The sequence below is a fragment of the Lonchura striata genome, chromosome Z, assembly GCF_046129695.1.
Source record: "Lonchura striata isolate bLonStr1 chromosome Z, bLonStr1.mat, whole genome shotgun sequence".
NCBI lineage: Eukaryota > Metazoa > Chordata > Aves > Passeriformes > Estrildidae > Lonchura > Lonchura striata.
The window spans coordinates 85903115-85927325 of record NC_134642.1 but is presented as its reverse complement, the minus strand read 5'-3'; the positions used below and the strand labels follow the sequence as shown (position 1 = coordinate 85927325).

Sequence of the window (24211 nt, the reverse complement as noted above, 5' to 3'; positions counted from 1 at the left end):
TCCTCCTTCACTGGAGAAACTCTGGGTAGCCCCAGGTAAGAGCCAAGAGTGACACACAACACTGCTCCTGATGTCCCTTGACTCTTCCCTTGTCTGTGAGGCATGCCTTCATACTGATTTATTAAAAATATGGATATTGATCTAGCACCGATATCCAGCTGTGCCGGACAGAAACTCTCTAACAGTTTAAAGTTAGGAAGTGTCTGTTTACAAAACTCCTGCTCTGAATTACTACAGAAATATGGATATTGATTTAATACCAATAGCCAGCCGTGACGGACAGAAACTCTCGTAACAGTTTAAAGTTAGAAAGTGTGTATTTACAAAGCTCCTGCTCTGAATTATTACAGAAATACGGATATTGATTTAATACCAATAGCCAGCCGTGACAGACAAAATCTCTCGTAAGTTTAAAGTTCGAAAGTGTGTGTTTGCAAAGCTGCTCTGAATTATTACAGAAATATGGATATTGATTTAATACCAATATTCAGCTGTGACGGACAGAAACTCTCTAACAGTTTAAAGTCAGAAAGTGTGTGTTTACTGTGTGTGGGATTGTTCCCAAATCCACACTACGCCTTCCAGGTGATTACAGAGCCCTGTTATCCATACAAGTATTGAACACCCAAAATGCAAACACATATTCATCATTTTGGTACATCCCATTCCCTGCTATGCTAATAATTTCAAAAGCCATTCAGCATGCATGGTTTGTCCCTTGAAATGGGTCGGTGTCCCTTCCATGGGGAGGGGTCCCAAAATGAGGAAGTCAATGGAGTCTTCCTCCTTCTGACCTTTCTACCTTTTCAATGCCAATATGACAAATGAACTCTTGGTAGAACTCCCATTCCTTGTCTTCAGTTGATTTCAGAACAGAGGAGGCCACAATTGTCTTATGTTCCTAAAAGCTGTTTGTCAGTTTGTATATTCTTCATTATAAACCCAGCTAACTCAACATTGTGCTGACAAGCAATCAGTTATTAGTTAACTACTAACTCTTCATCAAGGCCTACTAATTTATTTTAATTAACTCTAGTAAGGCTTATCTCCAACTAAAATCTTAGCTCCTCTAAAATCTCTAAATTCCTTAAAATTTACATTTCATTACCTGTGCCAGGTACCTGAAGCTTTCCCTCTTCTTTTTCATCCCCCAACTTTACCTTCAAAAACTCTGCCAAAGGTGTTTTTGTGCAAATGAAGCCTTGCTGTGTCACTTGTGTGCACCTGAATACTGAAAAGACACCTTGAAATGAAATGACTTAATTTCTTTTCTGTCAAAACACAGATTATTCCTATTACCTTCTATGGTTCCAGTGGTTTTCATAATAAACATAAACAACAAAATTGTCTAGCTGAATTGAAAACACAAGGTTGTTCCTGATATCCAACAGACAGGATAATGATGGTGATGAGGGTAGTTGATGTAAATATGTGCTACAGTGCTTAAATATTTACTGTTTTCCCTTCAGGAAAAGCATGGTGTGTATGCAGAAGGGTGTTTTTTACCTGCACTGTGCTGCACTGCTGTGCAAGCTGAACTGCTTGGCATTGAATGGCAGTGCTAAAATTATATTGTCTCTGTGTAATTACATATACAGGCCCACTCACATACAGCACTTACTGGAGAATGTAATAGTGCATCACAAATACCATCTTATTTTCTTGTAGTAAATTAGATTTTTAAATGAGCAACATTTATCTTGAAAAGAGGATTTAAAGATGACTTTGAGATTCTTTTTAGAGGCATGTTATGATATTTTTCTTGTACTTTTCTTGCTCTAGAGTTGACTGTTTCAGGATAAATTAAGTGAGATCTGGTGCTGATGCTTGAATGCAATGTACCTGTTTGGGGGGCTGACAGATGTGGATGATTTCAAAACAAATGCTGCCTGTAATGTAGCTCTAGTTGCCATTGGGTCCAGACCTGCTGTGGTTGCCCTCTGAATTTGTTTAAATGTATGCATTTTCTTGGTCTTAACTGTGTGTTTCTGGCGTGCCTGTCACCATGGGAACTGCACACCTCTGAGTTTGAATTCTGTGACATGAGATCACTGCAAGCCTTGCTTTTCAGAGCTCTGAGTTGCTGCACTTCAAAAGTAGGGAGGACTCTGATATTGTCTCTCCCTTTAACTTGAATCCCCACACAATGGGATTAAATCCAGTGCTTGTCTGCACTTGTGTCTTTATTCTAATTTTATATGTAACAGCTTTATGAAACGCAAATAACTTGTTACATAATATGCAGTGCTGAACAGTGTGATTTATCTTTAAATATGCTTTTTAAAATAGGCTATTCCACTCTACAAACAGAGCACATTTGTGTGTAATCTTGCTGCACTTTTCACTGTGCTGTAGGTTATTTTCAACTGCACTGTATTGTTGTAAAAGTTTTTATCTTTCACTGCTATGGAGAATCCTATGGACCTGATTAAGTGGGTTTTTCCTTTCTATTCATGGTGTTCAGTTTTAAGTGATATGCTCTGTTGAAACCCCAGAGGTTATAAGATTTTCCTTGTACTCATTTATTATTCTTCATTTGGGCTCTGGAGCAATTTAATTTCTGAGACTTAACAGGTCTGACCCTGAACTTTCTTTGGTTAAAGCCTGTGAAATGTGAAGGCTGCTTCTGATTTGTCCTCAATTCTGTTGTGATTATCTGTAATCCTGCAGTTCTGGTGCTCTTCTGCTTGAAGAGTGCTTTGTGTACGTGTAGTGATGTTTAACAAGCTAACACAATGGCCAAGTGAATAATTTCTCTTCATGGAATACCTTTTTTGTGCTCTTTTTTACCCAAAAGGAAGCCAAATGTAGGAGTTTGGCTGTTGGAGCCCAGACAGGAATTTCTGTTCCCTGTGCACAGGTGTGGAGGTGGACGAGGGTTGGGGGAGTTCTGGGCAGTGAGGACAGCAGAGGAATCCAGAGAAGTTTGGTCAGAACTGCTCCTGCATGACCTCAGACCTAAACCCAGATGTTTTCATGACCCTCACTCATCCTCCTGCCTGTGAAACATCTGGATTTCTAAAGGGTGCATTTAGGGCACCTGTGGAAATTAAGGGTGTGTGTTTAGGTGGAGCATTTTCTGAGCTGTTTGCTGTTTGCTGCCTGGCTGTAAGCTGGCACACAAGCTGTGCAAAATAAAGTTGTAAATACCCATCCCTGTGAAATGGCAGCTAAGGTGGCTCCCCCCTCCCCACCAGCTAATTCTGTTAGTGCTGCATTCTGACAGTGGCAAAAACCTCCCTGAAAGTTCCACGGAACTTACGAGGGCAATGCCTTTCATGCAAGAAATGCCAGATTTTGGGTGAGCAGCATTTTCTTGTGAAAACAAAAGGTAGCTGCCATGCAGTTATCACTGAACCTTCCTGAGAGAGGGGGAAACACATTTTGGGAGTGCAATGGATGAGGAGGGTCCCTGTTCTTCTGGGAAGGTGGGCAATAAGCTGGAGCCAGTGCAGAGTCTGTGTTTTTGGGAGGAGGTGGTGGTGGTTCCAGGCTTGGGCCCCCACGCTGGCTTGTGAGGGAAGGTTTAGGTTAAAAAATGCAAGAGAGAACTGCAGACACCCCGCTGTAGTTCTGTTATTGTACTTGGCTGTAGGAGCTCTTCAGGGAATTGTGTTTTGTTGTCTTGGATGTGGGAGTTTAAGAACAATAACTTATCAATGAGTACATGAAAGCTATTACCTTGATACACAGGGGAACATTTTCAGGGTAGCTTTAGCCTCAATCCATGTTTCAAGACTGAAACTTAAAACACATCTTTGGGCTGGCAGCACACTGGGTGGGGTATAGAAAGTCTTCTGGTAGTTTTTAGTTGCTGGGTGGGATGTCTTTTGTGTTTTTTATTTCTTGTTTGGTCATTTTTTGTTTACTTTCTAAACTTTTATCTTTTCCATTTAAGAGTTCCTGAACCTTTTTTCCCCTTCTTCTAATTTGCAGCATTACTTTACTGTTCTCTTTGGCCATGAGGGGCAGAAGCCACTGGAGCTGCGTTGTGAGGATGAGGTTGATGGAGATGAGTGGGTAGAAGCTATTCACCAAGCAAGGTATGAAACTCGATTTGTGACCCTCTGATCCATTTTATTACACATAAATGGATAATACTTTGAGAACATAAACCCACCTTCCAAACAGAAATAAATGTTTGCATGTATTAGTTGGGTGTTGTTTGCAATTCATGAGTACCTTATTGGAAAAAAACACCTTTAACATTCAAAGCTTATTTCACTGTCTTTTATCTTTCATAAACAATTGTGCTGCAATTGAAATTAGTTCAAGGAGAACATTATTTTTTGAGAAAGAAGCTTTAGGATTAGTCTTCTCTTAGAGACAAGTGTGTCATATGAATGAGGAAATTAATGATATGACAGAATAATAAATAAGTTTATTAAGTTTTTCCTTAAAAACTCTTACAGAGAAATAAATGTAAGAAAGAGGAGGTCAAGCCATTAAGATGATGAAGTGTGACAAATAAAATTTTGAATTATAAACTGAAATTCTGAGCCACCTGAACCACTGTTTTATGAAAAAGGATGTGGTAGGACCTTGAGCCATGCAGTTGTCTGTGCCTGAGGCCTGTGTGGCAAGTGGCCACGGTTGAGGTGCAATCTAAATTAAAGTCATCTCAATGAAGGTCTGATGAATGCAGGTCTTAGGAGAAACGATGCTCACTCTTCAAAATTTTTAAATGTTTAATAAGGGGTAAAAGGGATAAAATCCAGCGCTGGGGTGCTTGGCTATTTGCCAAAAGCACAACATTAACTTAAACCATGTTCTCTAGATACTGTTATATTGCAGGGGGTACATGCACATTCATAAGAGTTTGAGTTGAATATGTATGTATTCAAACATTCCTTGGGTTTAGGTGTTCTTTTGCTTGGTTTTAACCTTTGACTTGTCTTCATGCTATCTTGTAAGTTCAACCAATCTATTTTACTTCTTCTTGTGATTCCATCCTGTTGTTTTTACACTCCCTGGTAAAAAGGAGTCAGTAAATTGGGTTCTGGTTTTTATCACTCTTATTTTACTGCTCAGATAGTCTAGAAATGCAAGGACACATAATTATCTTACAACATTCTCTGAGTTATATAAGAGCATGTTAACATCAGATAGTCTCTATTTTAATATTATGCTATGACCTGAGATATATTTATCAAATTACTATTTTCTATTTATATAAGCTATACAGTGCAGATATAAACTGATAGATTATAGAAAAAAAAAAAAAGCAGCTAAGAGGAATTACAAATATCAGGATCTTTGTGGTCAATAACAGCTTGCAAAGCAAAAGCTAATACATAAATGTGAAAGCCAATAACAGGAGGCAGAGCTGCTGCTGAAATGCACTTTCTGCAGCCTCCTCCCATCCACACCTCAGCTAATCTGCAGTGCCATGGTAACGCACAAGGAGCCAGGCAGCTCCCGAATTGCTTAGGACATGAGCCACGTAAACAGAAGTGATTCTGCTCCAGAGCTAAAATGGAACACGAGCAGCTCGTGGGGTTTAATTTAGAGCTGGCGCAGGGAGGCCCTGGGGCTGCCTGGGCACAGCTCCGGGGTCTGGGTGCTCCTCCCGGAGCTGGGGATGCCTGGAGAGGCTCCTGGAGCAGAGGCTAGACCGTGCTGAAGGAATAAAGTGGGCATTTAATAAAAGGCCTCAAAGGATGCACCTGGGCAGCACAACAGCCTGGCCGTGGCTCCACCCAAGATGGACTCTGAGTCAGGGGTTTTCACACTTTTATAAGTTTTGGTCCATTTCTATATCAGGGTTAATTGTCCAGCTCCAGCTCCAGGTGATGCAGTCACACCCTCCCAGGTTGCTCCCCTCCATTCCCTGCTGTTTGCACTTTTTGGGCCTTTTGGGCCTTTTTGTTGTTTGCACCTTTTGGGGCTGAAGCTACAGCAGTATCCTTGGTTCTGGGGCTGGAAAAGGATTGTTCTGTGTGACTGAGCTGTGAGGAGAGCTGCTGACAGTTTTTATGGAGTTCAGAGTCACCTACCAATTCAGAACAGAGCCTGGAAAATCTGAAAAATATGGAAAATATGCCTTGGGGGTCCCAGGGGCTCAGGGCTGGGCTGGTGTGCCCTGTGTGACAGCCACAGTCCTGTGCTGCTGCAGGGCTTGTCCTGGTGTGGGACAACTTCTGCTGGATGCCTTGGAGTGGCTGCATAAGATAAAGACACTAAAGTGGGTATTTATTAAAGCCCTTCAAAAGGTGCATTTTGGACACTCAAGAAGCCTCCCAGAAGCTGCACCCAAGGTGAACAATGGTCACAAGTTTTTCACACAATTATAAGTTTGGTCCATTTGCATTTCAGGGGTTAATCATCCAATTCCAACTCCAGGTAATGAAGAAATTGACCCCAGTTTGCTCCCCAACAATTCACTTTCGTTTATAGTTTTGGGGCTCTTGAATTTCTGGCCCAGAGGCATTGTTTTGACCAAAATGTGAAGACAGCAACCAGCACTCTATTTGGAGTTTAGAGTTATCCACTAATGCAGTACAGGATTTGAAAACTATAAAAGCTAAACCAAGGCACCCTCCTGACAGTGGGCGAGGAAGGGAGCTGGGCTTTTTGCCTTGTGCTCATGGTGCTCAGGGACAGCAGCATCCTGGGCTTCCCCCTCTGCAGTCTGGTTTTGCCACAACATTTTCCTGCCAGGAGAGTCCAGGAACAGGGACAGGAGCAGAGGGAACGTCCCCAGGGCAGCTCAGGGTGGAACCAGCAGGAATTTCCCCATGGAAAGGGAGCTCAGCCTGGAAGTGCCCAGGGAGGGTTGGAGTGCCCATCCCTGGAGGTGTCCCAGCAATTCCTGGATGTTCTCTGGGCTGGGGACAAGGTGGGGATGGGGCACAGCTGGGACTCCACGGGCTGGGAGGGATTTTCCAGCCTCAGTGGTGCTGGGATTCTTGTCCATTGCCTGGTGTAAAAGGTGTGTAAGCAAGAAGAGCTTTTTTGCCCTTGTAGTTCAGTCTGTAAATGTGTCACATGTGAATTTTCAAGGCAGAAACTGGCATGAAATGAAGGCAACGGTAAACAAAGCACAGCTGAAAATAATGAGAACTTGCAGGGAAGTTGGTTGTTGCATTCAGGGTCAGGACATTTGACTTCACCAGGGAGCTGTAATTTAAAGTGATTTAATTTTGTAATAAAAGGCTATAAAGCCACCACGCTTTACAGGACAGCTGGGTCTCTGAGGTAACTAAGATCAGTGTTTTTATCTCCAACCCTTTTGCTATTTGACTCTTTACATCTTTTTTGGACCTACCTTCTGGTGATACTGACCTATGGACATCTCTGTGAGGGACAGCCTCAGGGTCCTGTGCATTTAGAGGATTTTCTTAATCTACTTTTCTGCACAGGTATCTAAATTTTCATGGGGAAGTTCCCCAGGGATATGGACGTGACTTTCTTGTGTTCTCTTGGACAAAATTCCAACAAGCAACAACAACAACAACAACAACAACAACAACAACAACAACAACAACAAAGTAAAATTTGGTTGGTAAGCATGGAGTGTCATTCCCTATTGTGGATTACCTCCTTGCTCTGATGATTTTCTGCTTCACTGCTTTTGTTTGCTTTGCATTGTGTCGAGCAGAGCAGCCTGGATTTTCTAATTAGTTGCTAAACCGTTGGGTATTTTGCTGAAGATACATAAAAAGAGGCTAAAGTAATACTTTTTGAGTATTGTGTAAAACTTTTCTTGCCAGCTTAATTGAACAAAAGAGCACAGATTGACTTTAGGGATTGAATTTTGCCTTCATCATGATCTAGAACTTTTCCCTTGAGTTTATCTGTATTTTTGACAAATGGGAGAAGTTTTGGCAATTTCTGAAGTGCCACTGTTGATTTGAGCATAACCTAAGTTTCTTTTTGGAATTGATGAATTTTATGTAGCACTTTAAAGATGCTTTTTTGTACTATCTCAGGTGTCTTAGTTACAAATTGTAGGAGGCATTGAGAATACTACCATTACTCTTATATTGAAAAGAGACCTGGGAACATCTTGTTCCATGTGAGTATGCTGGCATTTGAGAAAGGGAAATATTTAATTGCTTTCCAGAGGGTCATATCCTATGAGGAGCTGTGGTAATCCCTGTGTTAGCTGAGACAATGCAATTGAGGTAGTTGAGGCTTTTTGTTTTCTTAGATTGACATATAGAAAACCTAATTTTGGACTGCTTTTCACATTTCCCCCCCCACCCCCAACACATATTTGTAGCTATCAAAATTTCTTCCATGTCTAATTTACTTTGTCAGTTATAAAGAGAGTGTTGATAAAGGGATGCTCCAATCTCAGTGCACCCCATGGTCCACTCTGAGTAAATAAGAATTTTATTTGGATGCCAGTATCTAATTAAAAGATCTTTTCTGCTGTGATGTTGTCCATTGCTCCTGTCCATAGAGCCCTCTCCTCACATGGGGGATTTTTTGGCTTTTGAGCAGGAAGTGGGATGTTTAATCCAGTATATCTTAGTGGAACCTCATTATCAGTTCCATACCTGTACTTACTTTTCTTCTCCTTCAATTTTATTTGAATTTTCACTACTTTGGTTTCTCAGTAATATCCAGGGTAACAGAGCATGGTTTGCTCCTTCTGAGCTACATTTTTGGGCAGAAGGATTTATTCCTGGCAAGTCCTAATTCCTCTGTCAGTGGCTGCTTTGGGAAGTCCTGGTTTTGGCTTTCTTCCAGAACTTGTTCTCTTATGAAAAAATCTGTCTTACCCTCAATACACTGAGGTGTACTTATCACTCTCTCTTACAAAATCTTCTCTATTTTAAGGCCTTTTTGCATTTAGCTCAAAAAATATAATGCTTTTTCTTATATGAATGTAGTATTAATAAAATTTATTGGACTTCTCTACTTTAGCTTATACCAAAATCTTAAATTTACGTGTGGGAATAAAAATCCTTTTTTCATGCAGGCACAAGTATGAGCTTAATTGGGAAACTGATCGGAAAGGGAAATATGCTTTTTAAATTTATCTCCAGCTTAGTTGTAATCAATCCCGTTCCTTCAGGTCTGCTCACTGCACGGTGATGTGGGAGAAGAGCAGGGAGGAAAATGGGAATAATTCCTTCACCTGGGTCACTGTTCAAAGTGTACGAGGAACTACTGCCCTCTAACTGGTAATTTAAAATTAAGAACAAACAGAAGCAGAAAGGCTTTCTCTCAGAATTGTAAGCACACTTTGCAGTGTATTTTACACAGTATTTTGCAGGTGGTTGTAAGCTCAGTGTGGCAGCTCAGAGCTGCCCTATGCTGATGCCTTGCTGGCAGAAAAACTGTATTAGCTTTAAAAACCGTGATTTTGTGGTTTCTGGTGGGCTGTAAGTGAGGCAGAGGGTGCATCCAGTGCAGACACCCAGTGTGAGCCCCCCAGAAATCCCTGAGCTGTGCAGGCTGTCCAGGGGCTGCTCCTGGACCTCCATCCCTGTGATGCCTTGGAGTAGCTGCCTGGAACAGAGGCTGGACAAGATGGAGAGAATAAAGTGGGTATTTATTAAAGCCCTTCAAAAGGTCCATTTTGGACACTCAGCAGCCTCCCAGAGGCTACACCCAAAATGGAAAGTGGTCACGAGTTTTTCACACAATTATAAGTATGGTCCATTTGCATTTCAGGGGTTAATCATCCAATTCCAGTTCCAGGTAATCAAGTAATTTACTCTTCAAACATATTCCATTTTCCTGCCTTCCTTTCCCTGCCTTTGGTTCCTGCACTTCAGTAACAAATCCTGAAATGCTCTTCCTTGTAGCCCATAAAAAGTTTCACACCCCTGTGGCTGGTGGCTGCTCTCAGCCGGAGAGGAGACGTGGAGAGCTTTTTCATGGACTCTGGGCACACCTCATGGCAGCTTTTCATGAGCTTCCCTCTGAAAGGGGGCTCCTGAAAAAGAGGGACAATGATGTTTTATGTGGGCAGATAGCAAGAGGATGAGGGGGAATGATTTTAAACTAAAAGAGCAAATTAAAATTGATATTAGAAAGGACTTGTTCCCTGGCAGGGTGGGCAGGGGCTGGGATGGAATTCCCAGAGCAGCTGGGGCTGCCCCTGGATCCCTGGAATGTCCAAGGCCAGGCTGGACACTGGGGCTGGAGCAGTGGGAGGTGTCCCTGTCATGGCAGGGTGGCACTGGGTGATTTTTAATGTCCCTTCAACCCAACCCATGCCATGGTTGTGTGATCCACGCTGCTCGTGCTTTGAGTTGTGTCTCAGTTTTGCACAGCAGCGTGGGCTGTTCTCCTACAGCTTGTTTGTGGATGAATTCCCATGGTCCAGTTTTCCTGGCTGGAGTGTCGGGAGAATGGGAACAGCTGGTTTTGGTGTGAGGTGTGGGTCTGGTGGGTGACACCGTGGCTGACGAGAGGTGCTTCCAGCACAGTCTCCATCCCACACAACAGGGTGGCCTTCTGTGCCCTCACACCCTGCTCCTGAGTGAGCTGTCCCCCATGGACATGGGGTTTTTTTGCTCACTTTTCCAAAGGCTCTGTCTCCCAGCTGGTATCTCACCCTCTCAGTGAAAGGGATCATGTACCAAAAACCGCTTGGGGAGTGGAGTTCTCATGGTGCCCTGCGGCTCTGGCTGGCACTGGGATCCCTCAGAACCCTGGATCACACCCCAGGACACCTTGCTTGGAGTCACAGGGGTGGGTTGGTCATGTTCTAGAGCAGCTTTTACTGTTCCCATCCCTGCTGTGGTTGTGACTGTGCCATCAGGCTTTAAAACCTGTCTGGAAGCTCCTTCTCCTCTGTTAAGGAGTTCTGCAGCTGCTCGAGGTGGGTCTGGGGACAGATGCAGGCAATTTCTTCTGCCTTCCAGACAGCCAGAGCCTGGTTTTCATAGGGAGTGAGCTAGGCTGTGCATTTGGCTTTTCAAGAGGGTGGTTTGATGTGGCCAGACCAAATGCCTGCTTCTGAGCAGCTTTAGTGCAATTAGCATGGGCTGCTCCAATGAACCGTAACTCTGGTCTCATTTTGGGACAAAACTCAGAAGTATTTGCTGGTGGCACTACTGGAACTTGCATCCTGGCTTGCTGCCAGAGCAAGGAGACTTTAATAATGAGGCTATGGTTAAATTTCTTCCAGTTTTCCTAGGTTTCCTGAGCATGTCTGAGACGAAATGCTGCAGCACTTTTTAGCAGGCTTCTATTAATTTCTTCCTCTCCTCTCTGTGGTGGGTGATAGTCAGTCAGAGGTTCTTGAAATACCTGGTTTGAGCCCCGTTCCTACAGATGATGGCAGTAGACAGGTTCAGCCTCACCTTTCAGGATGTTTCAGACATTACAGAATTGCTTCCCTCAATAAAATATGAATAAAAATTCATATAAGGTGTGCCTTGCAGCAGTTGTTTCTGCTTATTAAGCAATACCCCAGACAGAATACGAGACCTAGACTGGCTGCTTACAAGTTGTTTTAAATATTTTACTGTGTTCCTTTGACATCTGAACATTTTGGTACAATTTTCTCTTACAGGGGTTTTTTAGACATGTGTGTTTATGTCAGTATTGATACCCTGTTCCCTTGTAAGGCTCCTGGGATTACTCTGGATATTTGGATTAAGACATTTGGACATGGTGATCTCTACTCAGGCATGCAGAGAGATGGATGGATGGAAGGGGCTGTTGGAAGAATGTGAAGTTTATTCCAAAAGCCTCTGATTTTCCTTTCCCAGCAGTAGTCCTGAGAAGGAAAATGTATTTAGGCTATTATAAGTTAGTGTAGGTGTACAACGGCTTTTCTAATTAACTCTTCTTCGTACTGCTAATTATGGAGTGAAGGAGATGTTGTTTGGTTTCCAGGCTGAATCTGACATTTTTGACAGCCAAAGCCCCCCACTGAATTGCTCTAAGGGCATCTCAAAAGAACAAAAACTTCAGTCTTCCAAAGCAAAGTTTCTTGTTCCCCAGTAAAGCAAAGCTGTACAGCTGAATACATTTAAGGAATCTGAGAAATAAACATAAATTTCTTCCCCTCTTAAAGGAAGAAACAAAAAAGCGAAAGAGAAGCACTGTATGTAACAATATCTTGGGTCCTACATCAGGAGTTCATCTTTTGTAAGTCTGTGTCTTACTGTTTTCCTACTCTTTCCCTCATTCTGAATAAAACCAAAGTGAAACCCCTGAAATTCTGTGTTGAAAACAACTGGTAGCAAAACTTCTAGAACATTTTGAAAAGGTTGAAGGGAAAAAGTGAGTGTTTCATCTGTCTGGAATTGGTTTTAGGTAGGAAAGACTATTTATGTTAAATTTAAATAAAAGCATTTTATTACATATGTTACATATATTTTTATCTTGATAGCATTGTAAAACAATTACTGCTAACTCAGACACAATTAGTGCTTTTGATTCAGACAATTTTTAGAGTGTACAAATGCCTTTTTAGGGTGCAAAGAGGTGAAGTACTCAGGTTTCTGAAAAAAAAAAACAAAAAAAAAAACCAACAACCAGAATTCTTGCAAAACAAACAAAAAAAGAGAAACATATGAAAGAATTAATCTCATCCTTCACTGCTCTTTCTTGCACAGCTGAAGGATAAGTGGATTGCTTCACAACAGATTTATTTATGTATGTTTTTTACTTCTTGGAAGTGGTGCCCTGACCTTCCTTTTTCCACTGTATTGTTTACTTCTGCAGGAGTCAAAATATAATAGCAGCTATAATAGAATTAAATTTACTTCTTATTCTTTTTATAATCTGTACAAGGAGGAAAAACTTTTGCTTAATGATACCTGTGGGAACTTATTCTAATTGTTTTAAATCCAAACTTGTTTTTCAGGTTGGGTGTTGAATTCAATAGCTGTGGTTAATATTGGCCCCCTCCAGTGTGTAAGTGCACTAACACTGATTGAAATACAAGTAAATATTTACAGAAAAGCCACATTGTAGATGATGCGCATTGCTGCAATTTTAAGGGCCTCACAGTATTTAATAGCAAATTTTCATTGTTTTATGAGTGCTATAACAAGCAGGAAGAAATTTAAAAGGAAGATATTTGCTATCTTATAGTTCCTTCTGTTAAATGCTGTGTTCAAACTCAGCAATGGAAAAAGATGTGATATCAAATAGTGAGGGATCCCTTGTCAATAATTTAGGGCTTCCATTCTGCTGTGTTTGGTTGAGTCTTTATCTTGTAAATTTACACAAGTCTCAGAGGAACAACCTTCCTAAAACCTGGAGTAAGAGGCAGCAAAGTGTCTGGATTTTGCTGCTTCAGGGTCAGTCTGGGGAAGATGCTGCACAGGGAGAAAGTGATTTCTCCTCTGCCTGAAGCTGGGAAGCATTTCTGACCTGGTGCTCTGATTGTGGCATCTGATTCCACTAGGGATATTGTCCCTTTTCAGGGAAAAGCTGCCCAAGAGCTAAAAGAAAACCTGATGCCGTGATTCTCGATGCTGATTGGATTAAAGGCGTTTATTTCCATAATTTTAAAAACGCCTAAAAAAATAAAACATGTGTTAGCACACTAAAATGACAGTTTTGATGGGAATTCTTCCATAAATTGTTCTGGCAGATGGAGAGGAATAGCTCTGATGAAGTGCTACATGCTCCCCCAAGTCCTCCCAAAAGATGGGAAAGAATCAAGATCTTAAAATAAATAAAACAAACTGATTTTACCGAATTCTTAGCATGTGAATTAGAAGCTCATAAAAAGTGCAGTTATCTTGCTCTCATTAGCTGAATACTGTGAAACTGGGTACTGTTGCAGGAGAGTCTAAAAAGGATATTAAACTGCCTCCATTTGGATGATTTGGTGATTAAGATTTGGGTGGTTTATGATCACGCTGCACATTATAACTTAAACCAAAGAAGCATGCTGATTGCCATGTCATCTGTCCGTGTCCCGTGACGGGGTTGTGATGCCTTGAGAGGACACCTAGAAGAGAGGCTAGGCTGAATAAAAGAATAAAGTCGGTGTTTAATAAAAATATATTTAGGTCAGAAAAGGGTTGTTTTGTCTAACCAAACTGCGAGGGGATATATATAACACTTTATATGAAGTTCAGAGTTATATGCTGATGCAGTACAGAATCTGGAAAATATGAAAGCTAAAACTTAAGGCATCATTTCCCCCCTTGTGGAGTCTCTATGCTCAATATCTACTAATAATAGGTACTCAATAATAGATAAATATTTATCGATTTAATGATAGTAAATATCTAACAATAGTAAATATCTAACTAACTACTATTGATTTTCTATTGATTATCTAAACATCTAACTAAATACTATAGATTTAACGATAGTAAATATCTAACAACAGTAAATATCTAACAGCAGGGAATATGTTACAATAACAAATATCTAACAGTAGTAATGTTTTGCACAGTCAGCTATCACGCAGAGAAGAATAATCAATAATATGAACAGTTCTTTAGGCACAGAAGAGGAAGAATAATCAATAATATGAACAGTTCTTTAGGCACAGAAGAGGAAGAATAATGATTAATATGAACAGTTCTTTAGGCACAGGAAGAGGAATAATTTAAAGCACGTTTTCATCCATCACTCTCTGTTTTTTCAGTTCTTTCAGGAGCTGAAGCCTTCTTAAACCAAAACCACTAAAACCCAGCACCTGGCTGTTTTTAGTGACCTGATCTCTCTCTGGCAGCTACTCGGACATCCTGATCGAGCGGGAGGTGCTGATGCAGAAGTACATCCACCTGGTGCAGATCGTGGAGACCGAGAAGGTGGCGGCCAACCAGCTCCGGCACCAGCTGGAGGACCAGGACACGGAGATCGAGAGGCTCAAGTCGGAGGTGAGCACCAGACCCACCCAGCAGTGACTTACAGGAGCCTTCTGTGGGTGCAGGGCTGTGGGATGCCTTGGGAGCCCACCTGGAGCACAGCTAGGCAGAGTTAAAGGTTAAATTCGGTTTTATTAAAGGGCACGCCTTGGGCAGTGCCAGAGCATGGCCGTGGCTCCACCAAAGGTGCACCCAGGGTGGACTCAGGACGGACTCCAAGTCACAAGTTCTCACACTTTTATGAGTTTGGTTCATTTCCACATTGGGGTTCATTGTCCAATTCCAGCTCCAGGTGATGCTGTCCCATCCTCCGAGTTTGCTCACCTCAGTTTGCTGTTTTACACTTTTTGGGGCTGAAGCTGCAGCGGTGTCCTTGGTTCTGGGGCTGGAAAAGGATTTTTCTGTGTGCCTGAGCTGTGAGGAGAACTTGCTGAGACTTTATATGAAGTTCAGAGTTTCAATGCAGTACAGAGTCTGGAAAACATGGAAGCTACAACTTACGGCATCAGTGGCATTCCGTATTTCTGTAGTATTCTCTGAAAATGGCAGAACCCAGTGAGGTTAATATGTTACAGTCCCCGCCTCCTTAGATAAATAATTTTCTTTGAAATATTGGGGCCTGTTGGGCTGATTGTGTTACTTTTCCTGACATCCTGTCATCCTTTCATCCCGTTAAGATGCCACACTGCTTTGGGTGCCGCTGATTTCACCATTTCCTGCCTGCCTTCAGGTTTGAGTCTGGCTGTGACAGTGTTAAAAGCACTGTCCCATCTGCTCTGGATGGTGTTAAAAACCTCATTGCAGTCCCAGGCTGATAAAGCCCAGAAGGCACAGCTACTTTTGGGGACAGAACCTGCTGTTTCTGGGTCTCCTTCCAGCTGTGCTGGTCTGAAGTGCTCCAGCCCCTGTCCCCAGATATGCACTGGTCACTCTGTGCCCCTTCCACAGGCTGGGGGAAAGGGAAATTGTTGTGCTGTTGGTTCTCCAGCCAAGAGTTTTCTTAACTCGAGGAAGCATTTAATGAGTGTTTGGTTTTGTCAGATTGTAGCACTGAATAAAACAAAGGAAAAAATGCGACCTTATCAAGGCAACCAGGAAGATGAAGATCCAGATATTAAAAAAATTAAGAAGGTAAACATGAAATCTTTTGTGCTTAAAGGGAGGAGGGTGGGATGAGGGGTGTACTTCTGTTTTTTGGTCTAATTTTTTGGGGTTTTTTTGTTCTTTTTTTAAAGTACATTTGCTTTAGCAAGCAAATGTATATATACATTTAGCATAGCAAGCTTTTCTTTGCCCTGCCCCTGCTTAAATCTCTTCAATTGCATGTATTTTTGTGCCACATTTAATCTTGTGATGTATTTGCATGAAATCCTTTATGAGACATGTCTGGTTTCAGTCTTTTTCTGGGGTGTGCAGTTTGAGCCAGGATCAGCTTTGAGCTGATAACTTGGCGTGAGTTTTGCTTTTTGTGTAGGTCAACGCTTGCAGAAGGTGGGAATGCCCCTTTTTATTAGCAAGAGAGCTTTGAATCTGTATGTAATTTACTGTATTCTGTGTCTTGGTCATTTTGACAGTTGGGCCCCTTTATTTAAAGTTATTTTTCCAGAGTAAACAGATACTAGTGGAGTTTTGCACTTCTCATTCATTTTATGAAGATTAATGACCTCCACATCAATATCAGGGCACAAACATAATGAAATTTCCTGTGACCTCTTCTGTAATTTTTAATCCACTTGCAACTTCAGTAGATATTGTGCTTAGTTAGATTTTTCCATGACACAGAGGTGCTTTTTAAGAATGCCAAAAATCTGTCTTTTTGAATACCATGTTTGTTGCCTTGGTGTCTGATACCAAGCAATGTATCGATACCTAGCTTTAAATACCCATACTAATGTTATCTGTTTAAAATGGAAAGTAAACTGAACTTAAAAAAATAATTTAAGAGTTCTGCCAATAATGATATTGAGTCTGTGCTGGAATTTGTTATCTGGAGGAATTTCAGGATACCTTTGGGGTATAAGAAAAATGCTTTAGGGGGAGGAAGAAAGAACTGCACTCCTGCTGATGGGAAGGGGACAACACTCCAGCTTCCAGTGAAAGATTCCTTTCTGTGTATACCATGCTTTACAGTCTGTTTCCTGGCAACAATTATGACCCTTAACACACAGAAATGTAAAATATAATTAATTACAGAACAATTACATATCAATAAGGGAATATTTTTATTTTTGAGCAAAGACTTAAATTTGAGACTTATTTCTACAGCGAAGAGCTTATGATAAGTAAGTTTTTTTTTTTTTTTTACTTTCTTTTCCTGCGTGATCCCTTTTTAGGTTCAGAGCTTTATGCGGGGCTGGTTGTGCAGAAGAAAATGGAAAACCATTGTCCAAGACTATATTTGTTCTCCTCATGCAGAGAGCATGAGGAAGAGGAACCAGATAGTTTTCAACATGGTGGAGGCTGAGTCTGAGTATGTGCACCAGCTTTATGTCCTGGTGAACTGCTTCCTGCGGCCCCTGAGGATGGCAGCGAGCTCCAAGAAGCCACCCATCAGCCACGACGACGTCAGCAGCATTTTCCTCAACAGGTAAAGTGGTTTATTTGGGACTTTTGTTGTTGTTGGTTTTGTTTCGGGAGGTTTCTGTGGCTTTCTGTTTGAGGTTGGGTTTCTATTTTTTTGTTTTGGTTTTTTTTGTTTGTTTGTTTTGTTTTGTTATGTTGGTTTTTTTTGTTTGCCTGTTTTTTATTTGGGATTTTTTGGGGTTTGTTTTGTTTTGTTTGGGTTTTTTGTTGGGGTTTTTTTTGGGGTTTTTTAGGGTTTTTTTTGTTTTTTTTTTTTTGGTTCGGGTTTTTTTTTTGTTTTGGTTTTTGATTTTTATGGTTTTGGTTTTTTTTCTGTGTGGGTTTCCCTGGGTGCTTGTTCCCACTGTGGTTCAGCTGAAGGCAGAGCCCTGGCTCCTCTTTTGGCTCTGGTGCAGGTGGTGTCACTGAGCCAGACACGTTTCCAGGGCTGCAAGGCAAAGGTGCTGCAGGTGATGCTGTTGGAAGCCAGCATGACTCCTAACCTTCCTGCATTCTGTGTCTTCATCTGCTAAAGGAAAAAAAGCACAGATGGTGCCTCTTGGGGCAGTTCTCATAATTTTCTGTCACCTTTCCTGTTCCTTTCTTTCTCCTAAGAGAGCAAAACTGGACTGAGTGGCCTCAAATGATCCCGATGAGACCCCGAGGATGAGAATGTCAAAGCTTCTATTTTCTGTTGTCCTGCCTAAGGAATCTCCTTCCCTCTCACTTGTCTTTTCATATCCTGCAAAAAAAAAGAATTGCTCTTTCATTAGGCATCCAAGTACTGCTGTAATGAGCATGTTCAAGCAGCCCAGGAGGCTTCTAACATTAGATACAGGATTGGGATTGCATCCAAGCCTGCCCCAAACTTCTGAGAAACAGAATATGTTCCTTTAGTCATGAGGCAGGTTTCCTTTCCCTTGTTAGAATATGAATACAATGTTAGAATATTTATATTGAATACGATGAGTCTTTTAGAAGCACTGAGCTAGTATTTTTAAACAATGCAGTAAAAGGAAACACTTATTTCCATAACAATAACTGTCTTCTGGTTTTTTTTTCTAGCAAAAGAGGAAGAGATGTTTCTCTGTGAATTATTAATCAGAAAATAAAACCAGAATTCTCTTTTTGTTTGTTTAAATACTTGTTTTTCAGTGAAACAATCATGTTTCTTCATGAGATATTTCACCAGGGCTTAAAAGCAAGAATAGCTAACTGGCCTACCTTAATTCTAGGTAAGTTACTTTATTTTCTGTAGGGGTATTACTTTCATATTAATTTTTGAATATTCAGTAGGGATTTTTTTTTTTTTTCTGAAGACATGAGTTCTTAAAAGCCCCTTTTGAAGGGAATGCATATTCAGGGTTAAAACCACAAGATCAGGTGCAGTGGGAATCCCATGTGGGCAGTAATGATCTGTACATGAGAATTCCTCTGCCCTAAGCATTGATTAGACTTGTGTTTTTGGTAATGCTATCTGACCATTAGGAAATCAGAACAACCATCACTGGGCAGGTGAAAGAGCTATGTTTAATGTTTCTAAATTGTCAGTGTGTTGGAAACTGAACTGATTAGAGTAATTCACTTCCAGAGAAAACACTGGAAAACACATTTTCTTTAAAAATGTATTTCAATACATGGGGGAAAAAGAAAAAAAAAAGGCATTTTTCTGCTTTCTCTAGCTGACTTATTTGACATTCTGCTGCCAATGCTGAACATATATCAAGAATTTGTTCGGAATCACCAATATAGCCTACAAGTGCTGGCAAACTGTAAGCAAAACAGGGATTTTGACAAACTCTTGAAGCAATATGAAGCCAACCCAGCATGTGAGGGCAGAATGCTGGAAACCTTCCTTACCTACCCCATGTTTCAGGTACTCCCCTGTGTATTTCTTGTATATGTTTGGTTTTACTGTTTGGTAGATTCGTTTTGTGGTACTGACATTGCAATTGATGGAAGGCTCGTCTTGCTTAACTCTCTTGAAAATTAGTTTGGTGTAATTAATTTTGTTGTTACACCAAGATCTCCTCCCCAGCTCTGCTGGCTCGTCTTTGTTCAGTCTCAGGAATGCTGAGGGGGAGTGTGGGATGAGGATGGCAGCAAAGAAAATTGGCAAGGAGCAGGTCCTTGTCTTAGGACCCCAGGGATAAAGCCCAGGGAGAGATAATATTCAGTAATTTAGAGCACTCATAAGCACCTTACTAGGAATACATTTTATACCTTTCTCCCTACTTTGTTCTCAAGTGGTCTCTAGAAGATGAAAAATAAACTGCCAAAGTTTTGAAAACTGGTTACCCTCCTGATACTTTACTGTCATCTGCCTGGAGTAGACATTTGCTGCTGTTTTAAGATGTCTGTGAAGCAGTGGCCTGATAATTTTATGTATTTTTCATTTAACCTGACATTTTACTCATCAGAGAATTAGTGAACCCCCTCAGTTTGTGCAGTTATTGGCAAGCCAGATAGAGAAAAAAAAAACTACGAAGGGGCATCAGTGACACTTACGCTAATGGTAGTTACTCATATTAGCCTAAGGAGCCATTAGCACCTGCAACAATACTTTTTTAATTTTTGAAGTGGTATATTTTAAAGTTTTTATGAGTGTGGGGTTTCTTTGGGTTGAGTTGAAGCCAGGTCAAGAGAGGGAAGGAGATGGTCCTGTGTGATGAGGAATGCTATTATGCCATTGCTGATGACTTTCCACATGAGCATAATGTTGCCTCTCCTCCTAGATAAATCTTGTTGTGTCAGGCCAGTTATGCTGCACCACCACTTGGTTAAAAGCTCTGAAGGGTCCTTCTTTTGCTGGTTAAAAGCTCTGAAGGGTCCTTGTTACCCTGTGGCCTTTAATGGTCAAATACTGGACATTCTTCCATCTCCTTTTGTGCAATGTGAATGTTACCTGAATGCAGACAAGTCACCTGGTATTTTCAATGTCAAAAGAAATTTACATGCTCATAATCTATTAAAATTGAGGGAAGGTATATATGGATTTACTGATATTATGTCTTATTGGTTTCAAGATTCCCAGATATATTATAACACTTCATGAACTTTTGGCTCACACACCACACGAACACGTTGAGAGAAAAAGCCTTGAATTTGCTAAATCTAAACTAGAAGAACTTTCAAGGTAAGATTTTTCTGCCTTATGTTTGATAATTTTGAATTAAATGTTTTGAAAAGGAAAAAGTCTTTATTTTTATTTGGTTTTGCTCTTTTAAAAAAATATGCATTTCAAAGAAAATTATCAAAACCAAAACATAAGATAATGAAAAATAAGAAAAATATCTCAGTGTAATATTTTGTCTGTTCTATTTATATTTTTTGGCAAATTTAAATCTCCAAGTGCCTCCTTGTATTTTGGTTAGGGAGAATTGAAATCACTATAGAAACCACCTACTCCTTGGTTATGAACAGTGCAGTTTTCTTTACATAAAGAAATTTTATTTTTCTTAATTTAAAGAGATAAGGGCATTTAAAATAATCATGGTCTTGTAAAGCACTTAGTTCTCCATCTGCATCATAATATTAGCATGCCAGCGTGAAAATTGACTTTCATACATACTTCAAATAATGCCAGATAAACAGGAATGAAAGATAAATTCTGCGAACTTTTGCTCCCTGTGGAAACCTGTGCAATTAAACTTTTCCCTGAATCCCCAGACCTTTCTCAGATTGTTGTGTGGTGTTTGTTGGATTTTGCCTGTGTGGTGTGCCCATGTTAAATAAGTGGTTTATTCCTGTATTCCCCTCTCTACCCCTATGGGTATTTGTTGTACTTTTCATATGTGATGTGCCCATGTGAAATAAGTGATTTATTGCTGTGCCCCTATGTGTATTTCTGCTTTGCCTATGTTGTGTGCCCATGTGAAATAAGTGGTTTATTCCTGTATCCCCCTCTGTACCCCTATGGGAGTTTGTTGTATTTTGCATATGTGATGTGCCCATGTGAAATAAGTGGTTTGCTGCTGTAACCCCATGTGTGTTTGTTGTATTTTGCCTGTGTTATGTATGTTGTGTGTGCCCATGTGAAATAAGTGATTTATTGCTGTACCCCTATGGGTGTTGAATTTTGCCTGTGTGCCCATGTGAAATAAGTGTTTTATTCCTGTATTCCCCTCTGTACTCCTATGGGTGTTCACTGGATTTTGCCTATGTTGTGTGCCCATGTTAAATAACTGCTTTATTCCTGTATCCCCCTCTGTACCCCATGGGTGTTTGTTGTGTTTTGCCTGTGTGCCCATGTGAAATAAGTGTTTTATTCCTGTATTCCCTTCTGTACTCCTATGGGTGTTGGTTGTACCTTGCCTGTGTGCCCATGTGAAATAAGTGTTTTATTGCTGTATCCCCCTCTGTACCCCATGCACCCCTATGGGTGTTTGTGTTCTGCCTGTGTGCCCATGTGAAATAAGTGTTTTATTGCTGTATCCCCCTCTGTACCTATGGTCCCAGGGCTGTCCATCTCCCCTAAACTCGCCCCTGATTCCCACGCCTCCTCCCTGATGCCCTGCCTGTCACCCTGCTTCCCATCCCATCCATCTGGAAGCTTCCATGGAGGGCATGGAGCCATTGGATGAGGGCCTGGGATCCCTCCCTTGGCTTTCCCTGACTTGTGGTCACCCCAATCCCTCACAGCCAGAACCACTCCCCAGTTCCTCTCCATTGGTAGTGGAGAAATCCACTCCCCTTTCCCCTCCCTGCTTTATAACCTGGTGCAAGCCCCAAGGAGGGGCTGTTGCTGGTTCACACACCTCCAGTTGCCCTGAGGACTTTCATCCCCATCAAGTCACCTCTTTTCTCCAGTGGTCAGCTGTCCTTCAACGCATGAAGGTACTGCCAGGGGTGATTAGGGATGCTCTGCACTGCCCACTGTGCCCTTCTGGCTGGGCATCCAAGCAGTCACAGCAGCATCAGGTGTTCCTCTCACCCTGTGAGAAACCTGCTGTTCCTCTCTGGGAAATGGCAGTTTTCTGCTGTGAACACAGGAGACCATGGGTGAACTCCAGGATGTAAATACTCGATTCACTAAAGATGTGCTTGGAGAATATTTAGTTGTAGAAGATGTGCACGAGCAGCTAAGTCAGCCTTTGGACTGGCTTCATTGCATAAGTCAGAGTTCATTGTTGGTCCAGCTGATTTACCACTGAACACTCAGATCTGGAGTCTGAGACTAACTGGTCCTCTCTGCTTATAAAGTCAGTAGAGACCATAAATGTGAAATAAACTGGCTCATTTCCATTCCTTTAAGGTAGTTCTGAGGGAGGAGGAGATTGCAGAAAGTGCAGTCTAGTCCCACTTCAGGAAAATATCTTTGCAAGATCTTACAAGCTCCTGGGTTGGGGTCACCACTAAAAAAAATATATATATATATATATATATTTTTTTTTTTTGTAAGGGAAAAATGGCTATAAAAAAATAGAAAGGAGGTGGTGAAATATGAAAGCTAGGGTTATTGAGGGAGGGAAAAAGGAAAGGAAAGGACTAATACACTGAGACATAAAGATGCAGCAGGAACAGAATGGGACTCTAAAGCCATGGAGAGGAAATCTACATGTGCCCTACACAATTCTAGGCAATGCTTCCATGTTTGTGGCATTAAGTTCTCTTCTATCAGCTGTGAAGTGTTGCAGCTTGGTGGCATCTCTCAGGTGTGTTCAAGAGCAGTCACTATTCTGCCAAATTGGCTCCACTGCTGAAAAATCAAAATGATCTCAAGAATGCTTTGAAAAGGAGAGGCAGAAAGGCAGGAGACCTGCTCTGGAGTGAGGAGGCACTGGGTGGGTGTTCTCTAGCAGCAGGGGAAGGGCATGTACTGTGTCTTGAGAGGCACAGCAGGAGTGAGGCATGTTTTGGGGAGATAAAGTGCGTTTTGCCTTGTCCCCAACAGAGTGATGCACGACGAGGTGAGTGACACGGAGAACATCCGCAAGAACCTGGCCATAGAGAGGACCATAGTGGAGGGATGTGACATACTGCTAGACACCAGCCAAACCTTTATACGCCAAGGTAAGACATTCCTCTGCTGCCACAATTATACTGCCCAGTAATCGTGGAAAAAACTGCACTGAAGGCAGCAGGGCTCACTGCCTTGGTCAGGCTGGGTGCTGCGCTGGGCACTTGTCAGCATCCTCAGCCTACCCCCTGTCCCTGCAGGGTGAATCACAAAGTGCCCCAAAAACAGGTGATTTTGGGCTGTGGTTGGACCTCAGTTCTGTGCTGTGTTCTGCAGGAACCACTGAAACCAGCAGCCCCTGTGGGACTGTGATTCAGGCTCTGCCTGGACTGTGCTCCCCTCCCAAGGGACGGAGCAGGGGGAGAGCAGCACTCTTCTCCTCTCTGTCTATTGATGGCAGCTTTGGAAACTCTTTCTGTTGAAAATTAGTTACAGCAGAGGTGGAATTTATTGTTAAGTTCCAAAAAACTCTGCTGGAATAACATTTCCATTTTAAATAAGGGAGAGATTTTTGCCAGGAACTGCAAATTGGTTACAAATCTTGCATGGTGGTGTTTATTTTAACTGCTTATTTTTCTCCCATTATGTATTATGTAATATTTTACTTTCGAATCTTTTGAAGACAGTTATTTGGTTTGTACACAATTACTACAGATCTATAGTGCAGGATTTTGACAGATTTTGCTCCTTTCAAAAGCATTAAATATACTCAGGAAAAGTTAGGAATATAATTTAGGTGCATCGCTTCACAAAACCTTTCCCAGATAACCTCAGCAGAACATCTGGTATTTGATGGGGCCATATTGCATCTGGTAATTAATAGGCTTCCTGTACATTTTGAAATTCATTTTATGCTGCTTTTGTGGTTATGTGGCCAAACAATGATTTTTCTGAATAATGTACAGTATTATTTTTACAATACACTAACAATATTGTTTTT

General features: G+C 41.4%; 1 protein-coding gene across 1 annotated transcript in view; it reads left to right on the top strand.

Annotated features, from left to right (window-relative positions):
* Positions 1-24211, top strand: part of RASGRF2 (Ras protein specific guanine nucleotide releasing factor 2) — a 100401-nt gene that overhangs the window by 35407 nt on the left and 40783 nt on the right. The window contains exons 2-9 of the mRNA XM_077790451.1: positions 3937-4043; positions 14615-14762; positions 15792-15881; positions 17084-17337; positions 18468-18547; positions 18995-19188; positions 20339-20448; positions 23206-23324. Coding sequence (XP_077646577.1) covers positions 3937-4043; positions 14615-14762; positions 15792-15881; positions 17084-17337; positions 18468-18547; positions 18995-19188; positions 20339-20448; positions 23206-23324 — 1102 coding nt within the window. The remainder of the gene's footprint in view (positions 1-3936; positions 4044-14614; positions 14763-15791; positions 15882-17083; positions 17338-18467; positions 18548-18994; positions 19189-20338; positions 20449-23205; positions 23325-24211) is intronic.